General features: G+C 38.7%; 1 protein-coding gene across 1 annotated transcript in view; it reads left to right on the forward strand.

Annotated features, from left to right (window-relative positions):
- The window catches only part of L3HYPDH (trans-L-3-hydroxyproline dehydratase), a 21,600-nt gene extending 15,917 nt beyond the window's left edge, over positions 1 to 5,683 (forward strand). Inside the window, exons 4-5 of the mRNA XM_037832609.1 lie at positions 890 to 1,027; positions 4,609 to 5,683. Of these exons, the coding sequence (XP_037688537.1) occupies positions 890 to 1,027; positions 4,609 to 4,734 (264 nt within the window). The 3' untranslated portion in view covers positions 4,735 to 5,683. The remainder of the gene's footprint in view (positions 1 to 889; positions 1,028 to 4,608) is intronic.
- Positions 5,684 to 16,069: the final 10,386 nt, after the last annotated feature.

The following is a 16,069-nucleotide window of genomic DNA, read 5'->3' on the forward strand; positions in this document are numbered from 1 at the left end:
TGTTCTATTACAACTGTATTTTACTCTTTATAACAAAGTCAGTTTGAAATAGAGTTTATTTACCTCAGCGACTTTGCTATATATTGAATCTATTATTTGATGCACAACGTATTTAAAAGAGATAAGTCTAATGCAGGGGGAAATGCTTCTTCCCCATTCCTGATATTTCCTGCTGTGTGAAGGGGCCCTGTTTAGTGTAACACTCTTGGCTGTCTCCACCCCCTCATTCACTGTGTTCCAGAGAAGGAGGAGGGACTTAAACTGACGGGGACTTTTGGAAGGAGACACTGAATATGGAAATTGGCTGAGGTACATAGGTCTAAGCCACCACAAAATGCTTTCTAGTTCATTCTGTTACTTTTATGCCTGAGAGTTTTTACTGTTTAAGACATGTAAACTACAAGGTCTTTATAAATTCTTCCTGCGCTTTTTAAAACATTTTATCTTTAAGTTGAAGATGTACTAGAAATAATTTGAAAATGGCGTTTAAAAGCAGATTTTATTAAAAATTTTTCAACATTTTATTAAAATATTAAAAGCAGATTTATTAAGATTTGCAAAATTGTTTCATATAGTGTACATGTAGTCTTTTAGATGTGAATACAGATTTTTAAATATCCACTATTATTTTAGTAGCGTATAGGCTATTATATCTTACAGCTTATAGAATTAAGGTTCATATCAACCCTTAAGAAAACTCCAAAAAGATACCAGAAATATTATACATTTTACATAATATTTACAACCAAAGATTTTAAATTTTAATACACAGGGAATTCTGTGAGATAAGATAAAGCATGCCATTTTCACATTTTATTTTTAACTCAATATATATGTGTATGTATATGTGTATATATGAATGTTTTTATTTTCATTTGTTTTGAAACAGCTTGACAGAAGTCCTACTGGCTCTGGAGTGACAGCCCGAATTGCCTTACAGTATCACAAAGGGCTTCTAGAGCTGAACCAGATCAGAGCCTTTAAAAGCAGTGCAACTGGCTCTGTATTCACTGGCAAGGCTCTGAGGGTGAGTGACATAACCTAGTTTCTTATTTGTAAATGTGTTGTTTGTGGGCCCAAAGAGGCCTGAATTGGGTATTAGATAAGTTTCTTTATTTTCAGCTCCAAAATTTTAAACAGGACTGACTGCAAAGACTTCTGTTCAGCTGGTGCAGCGGTTCTCCAAGGGTGGTCTTAAGACTCCTGGGGGTACCCAAGAGCCTTTCCAAAGGTCTACAATGTTATAACTGTTTTCATAATAATACTAAAACATTATTTGCATCTCATTATCATTCTCTCATGAGTGTATAGTTTTCCAGAAACTACACAATGTATGACATACCAACCAACTGAATGCAGAAGCAAATATGAGAATGTCTTCTGTTAGCCCAGACATTAAAGAGATTGGCAAAAATGTAAACTAATGTCACTCTTCTCATTATTTTCTTTTGTTTTGGAAAATATAGTTATTGTTCACAAAAATATGTTTGTTTATGTTACTGTATAATGGGTTTATTATTTTTAAATGAATTAATAAATTTTTAAAATTTTTCTCAGTTTTAACTTCAACAGTTAGTATTGATAGATATAACCGACATAAACAGAAACTATATAGGGTCTTTCAAATCCTAAGGTGTAAAGAGGACCTGAGACCAAAAAGTTTGAGAACCACTAAATAAAAGTTTAATTGTGTTTTTCTTTAACATTCTATAAGAGTATTTCATTATGTTTAATAGGATATGGAAGTCCTGAAAAGTTGTGGAAAGTAGAATTTTTGTAATGGAATTAATTTTTTTTTAAATGTGCTAACAGTGCTAACTGAAGAAAACCAGTTAATAAATGAATCTTCTCATAAGGAATCCTTTAACATAGCAAATAATCCTAGTAGAGCTACACAATGTATATTTTTCCTAAATATTGAATTTTCTTTAAGTTAGGGATTCCTGTATCACATAGTGGTCTTATGATATACCAAACTCAGTTATGTTGTATGCAAAAAATTGGCATACTTGGTCTTCAGAGTCTGAGAACAAAGATAGAGTAATAAGGTATAGCATTTATTGGGTGCTTTGCTATGTGTCAGTTTCTAGGCTAAGCAGTTTATACATACCACCTCATTTAAAATTCACAAGAATCCTTGGAGGCCCTTATGGTTATTATCCTTTTTTAACAGATGGTAAAATGGAGAGTTAGAGTGGTTAGGTGATTTGCCAGAGGTCAAACATTTAGTAGCGGAGCTAGGCCATGAACATCCGTCTCTCTGGTCTCAAACCCAACGCTGTTAAGCACCGCATTTTTCTGCTGTTTAGACAAAGCACAAGTTTTCAATAAGGCTCTATATTATAGTAGCTTTATAGAAAGATAATACAATTACTGCATCCTAATTTAATATTTGATATTTTAGCTTTACCTTCTGTTCCAGTTTGCTAATACTGCCATTATACAAAATACCAGAAATGGATTGGCTTTTATAAAGGGGGTTTATTTGGTTACACAGTTACAGTCTTAAAGCCATAAAGTGTCCAAGGCAAGGCATCAACAATTGGGTACCTTCGCTGGAGGATGGCCAGTGGTGTCCAGAAAACCTCTGTTAGCTGGGAAGGCATGTCACTGGTGTCTGCTTGCTCCCAGGTTGTGTTTCAAAATTGCATTCTCCAAAATTTCAGTGCCAGCTTCAACAGCTGAATGCCTGGGGCCACACCACCATGGAAAGAGCAGACACCAGCTGCTCTTCAAAATGTCACTCTCAGTTGCTCTGAGTCTGGGCCTGTGTGGCTCTTTTTAAAGTACTCCAATGATCCAGTTAAAGACCTACCCTGAATGGGTGCAGCAACACCTCCATAGAAATAATCCAATGAAAGGTCTCACCCACAGTTTATTGAGACACATCTCTATGCAAACACTAAATCAAAGATTCCAACCTCATCAACACTAATACATCTGCCCTACAAAATTGCATCAAAGATAATGGTATTTTGGGGGACACAATACATCCAAACTGGCACACCTTCAGTTTTATATTTAAAAAAATAGATAATGAAAAGATTCTCTGTAGTTAGGATCTGAAGTAATTTATTTTATAGTTATTAGTCATACATATCAGAATATTTTCACATCCACTGCACTCTTTCCTTCTCTGATATTACCTTCTGAGTCTCTCGTCCTGCCCCAGCTTTCTTTTCTTGCCCTTCCATTTAGATGTTCCCAGCATTTCATCCTTATCGTCCTCTCATCTCAATTACCTGCAAATTGAAGCCCCCAGGGCAATTCCATTCCCATCTGAGGCTTCAACTATCAGTCATTCGCTGATGATGACTTCTAAACCTTCATCACTACTGTCCTGTACCACTTTCCTGACTCCAACTCTCTTATTCCCAACTGTCCACTATACTCATCGGTGTCAGTTTGAATGTATTATGTCCCCAAAAATGCGATTATCTTTGATGCAATCTTGTGTGGGCAGACATATTAGTGTTGATTAGACTGGAATTATTTGAGTGTTTCCGTGGAGATGTGATCCACTCAGCTGTTGGTGATGACTCTGATTGGATAGTTTCCATGGTGGTGTGGCCCCAGGCATTCAGCACGGTCCTTGATTAGTTTACTGGAGCACTATATAAGCTCAGACAGAAGGAATGAGCTTGCTACAGCCAAGAGGAACACTTTGAAGAATGCACAGGAGCTGAGAGAGGAACTGCAGTTTACAGAGACATTTTGGAAACGGCCTTTGAAAGTAGACTTTTGCTCCATAGAAGCTAAGAGAGGACAAATTCCCCAAGAGCAACTGAGAGTGACATTTTGGAGAGAAGCTGTGGCCTAGAGAGGAACGTCCTGGGAGAAAGCCATTTTTGAAACCAAAACTTGGAGCAGACACCAGTCTTGTGCCTTCCCAGCTAACAGAGGTTTTCTGGATGCCATTGGCTATCCTCCAGTGAAGGTATCTGATTGTTGCTTTACCTTGGACACTTTACGGCCTTAAGACTGTAACTGTGTAACCAAATAAACCTCCTTTATAAAAGCCAATCCATCTCTGGTATTTTGCATTCTGGCAGCATTAGCAAACTAGAACACTCATCTCTAAATGGTTGTCCCAGATACAGCTCAAACTCAACTTCTTAAAAATTCTTCCATCCTTCCTAAACATGCTTCTCCTCCCTCATGTCCCATCATGGTGAATGGCATGACTAATTCACTTCCAAGCTAGAAGCTGTGGTTATGGCTAACTTATCCTTAGTCCTTACCTCCTACATGCATCAGTCACCAAGGCTGTCAGTTATACCCCCAAAGTATCTTTATATTATGCTTTTCTTCTCCGTCCTCACTGAAAACTACCTGAGTGACTCTAGATTCAATCAGTGAATTGAGGTTACCTCTTAATGGGTTTCTGGGTTTCTAATCCCTTTTCTCTCTAATTTGTCCCCCACTTTACCACTAAACTTACCTAAAACACAGGTCTGATCATGTCACCCTCCTTAAGACCTTCCATTGCCTATAGGATTAACCCTTGGGTTTTCTTTAAAGTGATAAAAATCAGCAGTACAACTCTTAGGCCAAATACATTATGAGTGCAATATTTTGATATTATACTTCTTTCATCTTCTTTTTCAGGAAGCAAAATGTGGTGATTTTAAAGCAGTTATAGTGGAAGTATCAGGACAAGCCCATTATACGGGTACAGCAAGCTTTATAGTAGAAGAAGATGACCCACTTAAAGATGGATTTCTTCTCAGATGACTTCTTTCATTACTTTTAAAGGCTTTTTTTTAAAGCAGTTATTATCTACAATAATTTTTCTCTAAATCATGTGAAAAACAATATCCAAATTAGACATGTAAGCTCACTTCCATTCTTTCTAAAGTAGTACTCTGTGGCTAAAGTCATTATACCCCATATTTGCAAATGTATTTTGGTATAAATGTCATATACGCCTAAAATTCAGAATCTTTTTCTACTTATTAACATATCAGGCAAATTAAAACCTTAGTTCTTGTTCCTTTTCAAATATTACTCTTGGTGATTATCATAATCTTTTGTTTTAAAGGCTCTTTGAATATATCTTGAATTGTAGCCCTCAAGTTCATTATTTTTGTTTTCCAGTTTTTGAGTGAGATCATGCCTCTTCTATAAGCAACATGTAAGGCAGGTGGATTTTTATAAGGGACTCAACACTTAGCATAAATAGACTAGGAAAAGGTGGGGAGGGGGAGCTTTCTTTGACTAGGCATTGCTCTTGCTGCTGCTGGGATGTTTTCTGACCCGCAGTGGCCAGCTCCCACCCCACAGGTAACTGAAGTCTTGTATACTCATGTGAAAAGACCAATCAATAATCAGACTTTTGCCATAGCTCTAAGGCTTTTATAAAAGGCATTGTTTATTGCATTACTGAAATACAGCTACACAGTAGAGATTCACCAGTGAATCATTACAGTGGGATGAGTCTCATACTGTTCCATCTGCATGCTAGGTAGATTTAAAGCATGAAAGAGATTTTACTTATTGGCATTCTCACTAGTTAATAGTTGTCTGTGAGCCTGTTAAAAATAATATTTAATTGTTATCAGTCATTATAAATTGAAGCATTAAGATCTTATTTCTTTTAACATTTGGTTGTCTCAGAGAATTCAGTAAATTCTTCTGTGAGGTAGATGTTCCGGTTTGCTAATGCTGTCGTTATGCAAAATACCAGGAATGGATTGGCTTTTATAAAGGGGGTTTATTTGGTTACAAAGTTATAGTCCTAAGGCCATGAAAGTGTCCAAACAAAGGCATCAACAATAGGATACTTTCACTGAAGAACACCGATGGCATCCAGAAAACCTCTGTTAGCTGGGAAGGCACAGGCACATGGCTGGCATCTGCTCCAGGGTTCTAGTTTCAAAATGGCTTTTTCCCAGGATGTTTCTCTCTAGGTGTCTGGGGGTGTTCTCTGAGTTTCTCTCAGGCAAACTCTGCACTAGCAAAAGTCTACTTTCAATGGCCATCTCCAAAATGTCTCTCCTGGCTGTAGTACTGAGCTCCTTCTGTCTGATCTCTTAATGGGGCTCCAATAAGCCAATCAAGACCCACACTGAATGGGCAGAGCCATGCCTCCATGGAAATAAGCTAATCAAAAATTATACCTACAGTTGGGTGAGTCACGTCTCCATGGAAACAACCTAATCCCAATATGCCACAAGATTGGATTAAAAATCACAGCTTTTTGTGGGAGACATAATATATCCAAACCGGCACAGGCTTTGTGTTAAGGTTCTTCTTTGATGCTTGGTTTAACTTATTCTGGACCTTTAGAATAGCCCATGCTTAACTGATCAGTTTTCCTCAACTCTTCTTCATCTGATTCTTGCCCTGAACATGTGGTACAATTTTTAAGATTGTACGTTTAGCCAGATGGGATCAATCCAGGAAGGTGGGTCACTCCAGAAAAATCCATTTTGCATTTAAGTGGTCCAGTCAATAGAACTGGATTGAGTAAGTGCAGCACTTTCTATCCACATTTGTACTGTGGTCTCACTCTTTTCTTTTCCCCTCCTGGTGGCCCTTTTGTAAGCAGCACCCTTTGGTGGCTTATATTCCACTCTGGTTCTCTGTGGACTTGGATCCCTGTGCCTGGATATGCATGAGAATCTATTGCTGCTGTCCTCAGTGGGAGGTGGGAGGGATCTGGGCCACTGCCTCTGAGCCACTCCCCAAGCTGTGTGGGACTGAGTGAGGGAGAGGGAGTTGACTGGTGAGTCCAGTACAGAAATTTCCTACCTGATGTTTATTGTTCGCTTCAACATTTGTGGAGTCCTTCTCTAGTCTCTACATCCTCCAGAGTTCTGAGCAAGTGGGATTTGTTCTTTTATTTGCTGAATCTCTGGGGAGGTTTTTACAAGGGATGTCTTATGTTGCTATGTTGATGACATCATCTACAATGGTCTTTCCTTAACTGGTCTCCCAGTTTCCAGATTCTCCTCCTACAGTAATTTTTTAGTTTGTTAGGCTGCTGAAATGCAATATACCATAAATGGGCTGGTATGTACACCTACCTGGGGCATGCCTCTGTAGCAGGGTATGCGACATCTAAAGTCTAAAGGAATGTTTTAGACCACATTTATAAGCTGAATGCAGCTTAACCTTTAGATCAGGAGGTCTTGTGCCTTGCATAAACATCTCCAGTCAGAAACTTCAGGTTGTTCTCAGATTTTCCTTTTAAGATGTTATCTTAAAAACATATGCTTTCGATCAACATGTCTTACATATTCCTTTTCTATGCACATGGCCATTCATAGCTAAAAACAGTAACACTGCAAATGCTATATAATAACACAAAGAATAAAGTTTAAGTTGTTGCTTACACGAGGAGAGAAACTTCTTTCATGCATCTCTGACTCAATATTTTGCAGGACAAAATACCAGCCCACATGCCTCAACTGAAATAACCTAATCAAAAGGTATCACCTGCAATAGATTTACACCCACAGGTTTGCACATGATTTTCTGGGGTCCACTCAACTTCAAACTACCACCCTCCACCCTCTGGACCCCAAAAAGACATGTTCTTTCCATATGCAAAATACCTTCGTTCCATTACAATATGCTAAAACTGTATATCATTTCAGTAACAGCATTTAGTACAAAATCTCATCAAAATTGGTTATACGAGTTGTCTGTCCTGGGGAAAAATTCCACTCTGCTGTGGACCTGTGAAACTTAGAACAAATTATCTGCCTCTGATATACAAAGGTAGGGCAGTAAGAAAATAAACATTTCCATTGCCATTGGGAGAAATCAGAAGGAAAAAAGGGTCATGGGTCCCAAACAATTCTGAACCTTACAGGACATACTCCATTAGATTTCAGGGTCTGAGAGTCATCTATAGAATGATGCCTTGTCCTTGGGGCTGGAGAAGTGGCACACTACCCTTTGCAAGTGCTTGCCCAGGGTCATGCTCTTGGTTCCACCCTCATTAAGCAGCATCTGGGTGGTGGCCAAACTCTCAGCTCCACCCTCCTCAAGCATCAGGATTGTGACCCATTATCTCAGGCATCTGAGAACCCTTGGGTAGTAACACTCTTTCTGAAAATTGGGGTGGCAGGCCCTTCCTCTGCAAGCTCTAGGGTGTATTTACCTGTTCTGCTTTGCTAATGCTGCTGGAATGCAAAACACCAGAAATGGATTGACTTTTATAAAAGGGGGTTTATTTGGTTACACAGTTACAGTCTTAAGGCCATGAAGTGTCCAAGGATGCATCAACAATCAGGTACCTTCACTGGAGGATGGCCAATGGCATCTGGAAAACCTGTTAGCTGGGAAGGCACGTGGCTGGCATCTGCTCCAAGTTCTGGTTTCAGAATGGCTTTCTCCCAAGATGTTCCTCTCTAGGCTTCAGCTCCTTGAAAAATGTCACTCTTAGTTGCTCTTGGGCATTTGTCCTCTCTTAGCTTCTCTGGAGCAGAAGTCTGCTTTCAAAGGCCGTCTCCAAAATGTCTCTGTGAGCTGAAGCTCCTCTCTCAGCTTCTGTGCATTCTTCAAAGTGTCCCTCTTGGCTGTAGCAAGCTTGCTTCTTCTGTCTGAGCTTATATAGTGCTCCAGTAATTTAATTCAGACCCACCCTGAATGAGTGGGGCAACACCTCCATAGAAATTATCCAACCAAAGGTCTTGTCCACAGTTGATTGAATCACATCTCCATGGAAATGCCCAAAGGATTCTAAAATCTAATCAACACTAATACATCTGCCCACACAAGATTGCATCAAAGATAATGGCATTTTGGGGGACATAATACATCAAACTGGCACATTACCCTTTCCACATACATGGGTGGATCCATTCTCTTGGGCTGAGGTATCTTTGCTCCAGACCTCAGTCTCCATGGTTCTGCCTTTGAAGTCATTTTTCATTCATTCTGTCCCTTTCCTGACCCTTTTATTCTGGGCCTGTAGTGTTTCCATTCATACAGATCTTGCAAAAAAAATGTGTCTGTTTTACACACAGTACACAAGGGTCTTAACTGTCAGACAGTAGGACCTTCCACAGATCCTTCCAGGATAATTGCATTTCTAATCCTGATTTGCACTAAAATGGCTGACTGGTTCAATGTTCAGTTAAATCCTCACATGGAGCACTATTCTCTGGATACTCATTTTCTGGAAGCTCAGAATTTTTCAAACAGAATGCTGTGAAACTAATCAGATCATGAGCTAATGTGTGTGGAGAGGGCTGGGGGACCAGTCAAGGCAGACATCCTCTAAGAGGCTAATATTCATGTGAAGATAAGGATCCAGGAGGAATGAAAATGGTGGGAGGGAGAGGGATGGAGCTTTCCAGGAAGAAGGATAGCAGGAGCAAATGCCCTAAAATGGGAGGTTTAAGGAACTTTCAAAGGCCACTGTGACTACAGTGAAGTGAACAAGAAGGAAAGTAGCCCCAAATGAGACTGGAGAGGAAAAAGATTTCAAATCATACAATATGACATTAAGGGTAGGAGTCTTCATCCTAAATTAAATCGGAAAAGCCATGGGGCTTTTTTTTTTTAATTCAATTTTATTGAGATTATTCACATACCGTACAATCATCCGAAGTGTAAAATCAGTTATTCACAGCACCGTTATATAGTTGTACATTCATCACCAGCATTAATATTTTTCAATTTTAGAACATTTTCATTACTCCAGAAAAGAAATAAAAAGAAAAAAGAAAAACTCAAATCTTCCCATTTCCCTAACCACCCCTCCCACTCTATTATTGACTCATAGTATTGGTATAGTACATTTGTTACTGTTGATGAAAGAATGTTAAAATACCACTAACTGTAGTACGTAGTTTGCAATAGGTACATTTTTCCCTATATACCCCTCTATTATTAACTTCTAGTTATAGTGTCATACATTTGTTCTAGTTCATAAAAGAGATTTTGAATATCTGTATGGTTAATCATGGACATTGTCCATCACAAGATTCACGTATTATACATTCCTATGTTTTAACCTCCAACTTTCCTTCTTGTGACATACGTGACTTTAAACTTCCCCTTTCTACCGCACTCACGCACCATTCAGCACTGTTAGTTATTCTCACAATAACGTGCTACCATCACCTCTGTCCATTTCCAAATGCTTAAGTTCAACCTAGTTAAACATTCTGCTCATAATAAGCATCTGCTCGCCATTCCTTAGCCTCATTCTATATCCTGGTAACCTATATTTCATGTCTATGAATTTACATATTATAATTAGTTCATATCAGTGAGATCATACAATATATGTCCTTTTGTGTCTGACTTATTTCACTTAACATAATGAAATAACTTAAAATCCATCAACCTGTTTTTTTATGTATGGTTTTGTTCATGCACCATACATTCCATCCTAAGTAAACAATCGATGGTTCCCTGTATGATCACATAGTTATGAATTCTCTACCACCACCACTATCTATATAAGGACATTTCCATTTCTTCCACAAAGAAAGAGAAAGAGTCAAAAAAAGTAGAAAGACAAAAGAAAAAGAAAAAGAAAGAAAAAAATGACAGCTTAAAAGCAACAAAAGAAAGGATAAAATTAAAGTACAATAAAAAAGTCAGACATCACCAATGCGAAGGATCCCATACCCCTTCCTTGTATCCCCCTCTTATAGGCATTTAGCTTTGGTATATTGCCTTTGTTAACATTAAATGAAGTATAATACAATGTTTCTATTAACTGTAGATGCTAGTTTGCATTGATTGTATTTTTTCCCCAGTACCACCCCATTTTTAACACCTTGCAAGGTTGACATTCATTTGTTCTCCCTCATGTAAAAACATATTTGTATATTTTATCACAAACATTGACCACTCTAGGTTTCACTAAGTTATATAGTCCCAATCTTTATCTTCCCTCTTTCCTTCTGGTGTCCCACATGACTCTAACCTTCCTCTTTCAACCATACCTTGAGGGGGTTTAAATAAGTGAATGCCATGATCAAAATGCCTTAAAAAACAAAAAACAAAAACAAAAACAAAAAAAAATACTCCTGCCTACAATATGAAGTAGAGATTGGATATGGGGTGAACAATTAGGGGATGTCAGCTGTAGACCAGAGAAGAGAGGATAAGAGCCAAGATGCAGGTGGTGGTTGAAGTGATGGAGGAAGTGAATGGATACAAAGATACTAGATAGGAAATAAAATCCCAGGACTTGGTGGTGAATTGGACATGGGCTGGTGATGATAATGAGGAATTATCAAGGAAGAATCCTAAGTTTTTGCATTATCAGCAAGATTGGTAGTGTACCATTTTTTTTTTTTTTTTGAGAAACAAAATATTGAAGGACCAAGTTTTTTAGAAGGGAACTGAGAGGGTGGATCATGAATGCCACTTTGGTTGTTTTGCATTTGAGGTGCCTTGGGGCATCCAAGGGGACATTACAAGAGGCAGAATGTGGGTCTGAGCTAGAGATAAAATTTGGAATTATGAGTATATAGATAATCTTTGAAATCTTGGGTGTGAAAGAGATGAGGGTAGAAATCAAGAGGACTCAAGCACTATGTCTTGATGGACTCTAACTTTTAAATACTAGGAAGGTGAAAGAGACTGAAGCCAACACGAAAGGAGGAAAGCCAGGAGAGTATGAGGTTATTTTTTGTCTTTCTGATCATGGCCTTCCCTTGCTTGAAATCCTTCAATAGTTAGTGCCCTTACTCCCTTGAAGTTTAATCTCCATGCAAGGAATGCAAGGATTTTTTAACTTTTTATTTTGAAGCAATTTCAAACTTACAGGACAGTTACAAACTAATATGAACCCCATACAGAGGAACTCCAACATACAACCCCCAGATGCTCAGATCTATGAACTTCAACATTTTGCCACTTCTGCTGCACCATTGTATATATCCATCCATCTACCCATCTATCTATCCATCCATCTATCCATCTACCAAACCATCCACCCATCTATTCACCTTCCAAACACGTGGGAGCAGACTGCACACATCATACTCCTTGAACACAGTAGCTCCGTGTACATTTCCTACAAAAAAGGATACCCACCCATGCAATCACCTTAAGTAATGTTATCAAATTCAAGAAATTTAGCATTGATACACAGCTTACATTCTATTTTCCAATTTTTCTTATGTACAATAATGTCCTTTGAGCCTTTTCTCCTCCATTTTTAGATCTCATCCAGTATCATGTATCACATTTAATTATTATTATCTCTTTAGTTTCCATTTCTTTTTTTAGTTGTGGAAACATAAATATATATAACATAAATCTTTCAAGTCCAACTCCTCCCAAGCATACCATTAAATGGGATTAATCATATTCACAGTGTTGCAGTACCATCACCACCATTCATTACTAGAAATTTCCCTTCACCCCAAATAGAAACACTACACTCATTTTGCATTAACACCCCATTGCCCTGCCCACCGACCCTAGTAATCTGTATTCTACTTTCTTTGTCTACATGAATTTGCATATTCTCTGATATTTTCTTTTTGGTTACCATGGGGCTTAAATTTAACATCCTAAATCTATAGCAATCTCATTTGCTTTCATAGCAACATAACTTCAATAGCATATACGAAGTATGTTCTTAAAACCTTCTGTCCCTCTACCTTTATATAGTTCTTGCCACAAATTACATATTAATACATTATGAATCCAAAACCATTCATTTATCATTACTTTTTATGCATTTGCCTTTTAGATCCAGTAGGAAGTAAAAAGTAGAGTTACAAATCAAAAATACAATGGTACTGGTATTTATATTTACTCATGTCATTATCTTACCAGAGATCTTAATTTCCTCTTGTGGTTTCAGTCAAAGATCTAGAGTCCTTTTCCTTCAATCTGCAGAGCTCTCTTTAGCATTTCTTGTAAGGCCAGCCTAGTGGTGACAAAGTCTTTCACCTTCTGTTTATCTGGGAATGTTTTAATCCATTTTTGAAAGACAGTGTGTCAGCTTGAAGCTGTATGTACCCCAGAGAAACATTCTTAAATCTAATCCATTCCTGTGGATGTGAACCTATTGTAAGTAGGACTTTTTGATGAGGTTACTTCAGTTAAGATGTGACCCAGACCAGTCAGGATGGGTCTTAATCCTATTACTAGAGTCTTTTATAAGCAAAGATAGAAAGCTACAGGAAGCAAGAAGCTACATCAACGGAACCTAGAAGAGAAGTGAGAAACCAGGAGAGATGCCACCGTGTGCCCCATCATGTGACACAGGAGCTATGGATGAAAGATCATCAACAGCCAGCACCAGAATGCCACAGTCTTTGAGAAAAAAAAGCACTGCCTTAATAATATCTTAAATTGAACTTTTTCTCAGCCTCAAAACATGAGCAAATCAATCCCCTTAACCTGACCCATTTTATGGTAAATGCTTGAGCAGCCTAGGAAGCTAAAACAGATTTTGGTACCAAGAAAGTGGAGCACTGCAATTGCAAGTACCACAAATGTGGAAATTGTTTTGGAATTGGGTAATGGGTATCAGCTAGAAGAATTATGAAATTCTTGGTAGAAAAGACCTAGATTACCATGAAGAGGCTGTTGGTGGAAATATGGATACTAAAGTCACTTCAGATGAGGCCTTAGATGGAAATGATGAGTGTGTCATTGGAAACTGGAGAAAAGGCAGTCCTCAACTTGGCAAAATTGAGTTCTGATGTCAGATGGAAAGCAGAACTTGAAAGCAATGAATTTGGATATTCAGCTGAGGAGATTTCTAAGCTAATGCAGAAAGTGGAGCCTAGTTCCTCTAAAAGCTTTTAATAAAATGTGAGAGGAAAGGAAAAAGCTGAGAACTGAACTCATGGGCACAAAGAAACCAAAAATTGATGGTTTGGAAAATTCTGAGTTTCTGGAAAGCAAGTCCCCAGAGAATAGTGCTCCATGTGAGGATTTAACTGAACATGTAACCAGTCAGCCATCTCAATGTGTGTCAGGATTGGAAATGCAGCTATCCAGAAAGGATCTGTGGAAAGTCTTTTTTTTCTGGTGGTGTGGACCCCTGTGAACTACATGCAAAACTGACAAGTTTTTTGCAAAGTTTGTATGAAAGGAACAGCTGTCAGCCTGGCCTAAAAGGGAAAGAGAAGGGACAAATTAAAGGAAAAAACTCACTTCAAGCATAGATCCATGGAGGCTAAGGTCTGGACTGAAGACACCTCAGGTCAAGAGAGCAGGCCCAACCATGTGTGTGGAAAGGATGAGTCTGCCTTGGTGGTTGGAGAAGGCAGGCTTCTGCCCATTGTTCAGGAAAAGTGCTGCTACCCCAGTGCTTGAAGAGAGTGGAGCCTATGTCCAGGGGATTAGGATCTGGTTGCCATCCCAATGCTCAGAGGGGGTGGAGCCTGTGCTCCAGCATTTGCAGTGTGCCTGGCCACCATCTTGATGCTTGGAGGGGGTGGAGCCTTCACCCCAGTGTTCGGAGAGAGTGTGGGCACTACACAAGCACTTGGAAGGTATGGGGCACCCTTTCATCAGGCACCTCTTCATCAGACAAAACATCGTCCCATAGATAACTCTCAGACCTTGAAATCTAATGGAGTATGCCCTGCTGGGTTTTGCAATTGTTTGGGACCTGTGATCCTTGTTTTCCTTCCAATTTCTCCCTATGGAAATGGGAATGTTTATCCAGTGCCTGACCCTCCATTGTATATGAAAAGCAGATAACTTATTCTCTAGGTTTCACAGGTCCATGGATGGATGGGAATTGTGCTCCAGGACAGATTGCACCTAAAACCAATTTTGATGAGACTTTGTACTAAGCTTTGTTTGTGAAAAGACTTAAATCTTTGGGGATAATATGATGGAATTAACATATTTTGCATGTATGAAGAACATGTTTTTTGGGAGTCCAGTGGGTGGAGTGTGATGTTTGAAGCTGTATGTGCCCCAGAAAAACATTCTTAAATTTAATCCATTCCTGTGTGTGTGAACCTATTGAAAGTAGGACCTTTAGATGAGGTTACTTCAGTTAAAGTGTGACCCAGCCCAATAATGATGGGTCTTAATCCTCTTACTGGAGTCCTTAATATATAGAGTGAAATTCAGAGAAAGAAAGTTACAGGAAGCAAGAAGCTGCATCAATAGTACCTGGAAGAGAAGCGAGAGACCAGGAGAGATGTGCCTTACCATGTGGCAGAGGAGCTAAGTACCAAAGATCACCAGCAGCCAGCCCCAAAATGCCAGTCTTTGGGTAAAAAGCATTGCATTGATGACACCTTGATTTGAACTTTTCCCCAGCCTCAAATTCCCATTATGTAACCAAACCTGTATCAGAGTATTTGTTTGGGCAGCTGAGGAAATGAGAACAGTTTTGCAAGATAATTCTTTGTTGACAATTTTTTGCTTTCAGTACTTTAAATATGTCTTCCCACTGCCTTCTTGCCTCCATGGTTTCTGATGAGAAATCAGCACTTAATCTTATCGAGGCTCTTTTGTATGTGACATGTTGGTTCTCTCTTACAGCTTTCAGAATTCTGTCTTTGGCATTTGACAGTTTGATTATAACATGGCATGGTGTGGGTCTATTTAGGTTTATCCTATTTGGAGTTGTGCTTCCTGGATGTATATAATCAGGTATTTTGTTTAATTTGGGGAGTTTTCAGCCACTGTTTCTTTGAATATTCTCTTTGCCCATTCCTCTCTTTTTACTCTGTCTAGAACTCCCACAATGCATATATTGGAACAGTTGATTGTGCCCCACAGGTTCCTCAGGCATTGTTCACTTTTCTTCATTCTTTCCTCTTTCTGCTTCTCAGAATGTATGATTTCACTTGTTATCTTCAAGATGTTTCTTCTGCAAGGGGCAATTTGCTCTTGAACCCCTCTAGGGAATTTTTAATTTCTGTTACTGTGAACTTCAGTTCTGTTTGGTTCTTTTTCACAATTTCCATCTCTCTCTTGGTACTTCTCTTTGTATTCATCAATCACTTTCCTGATATCCTTTAGTTCTTTGCCCATGTTTTCCTTTAGCTCTTTGAGCATATTTAGAGTCATTTTTAAAAAGTCTTTCTCTGGAAGTCCCAGGGCTGGTTCTCCTCACTGATGGTTTCTAATGCTTTAATTTTCTTCTTTGCCTGGGCCATCACTT

This window comes from Choloepus didactylus, chromosome 4, assembly GCF_015220235.1.
Source record: "Choloepus didactylus isolate mChoDid1 chromosome 4, mChoDid1.pri, whole genome shotgun sequence".
In the NCBI taxonomy this organism is placed as follows: Eukaryota; Metazoa; Chordata; class Mammalia; order Pilosa; family Megalonychidae; genus Choloepus; species Choloepus didactylus.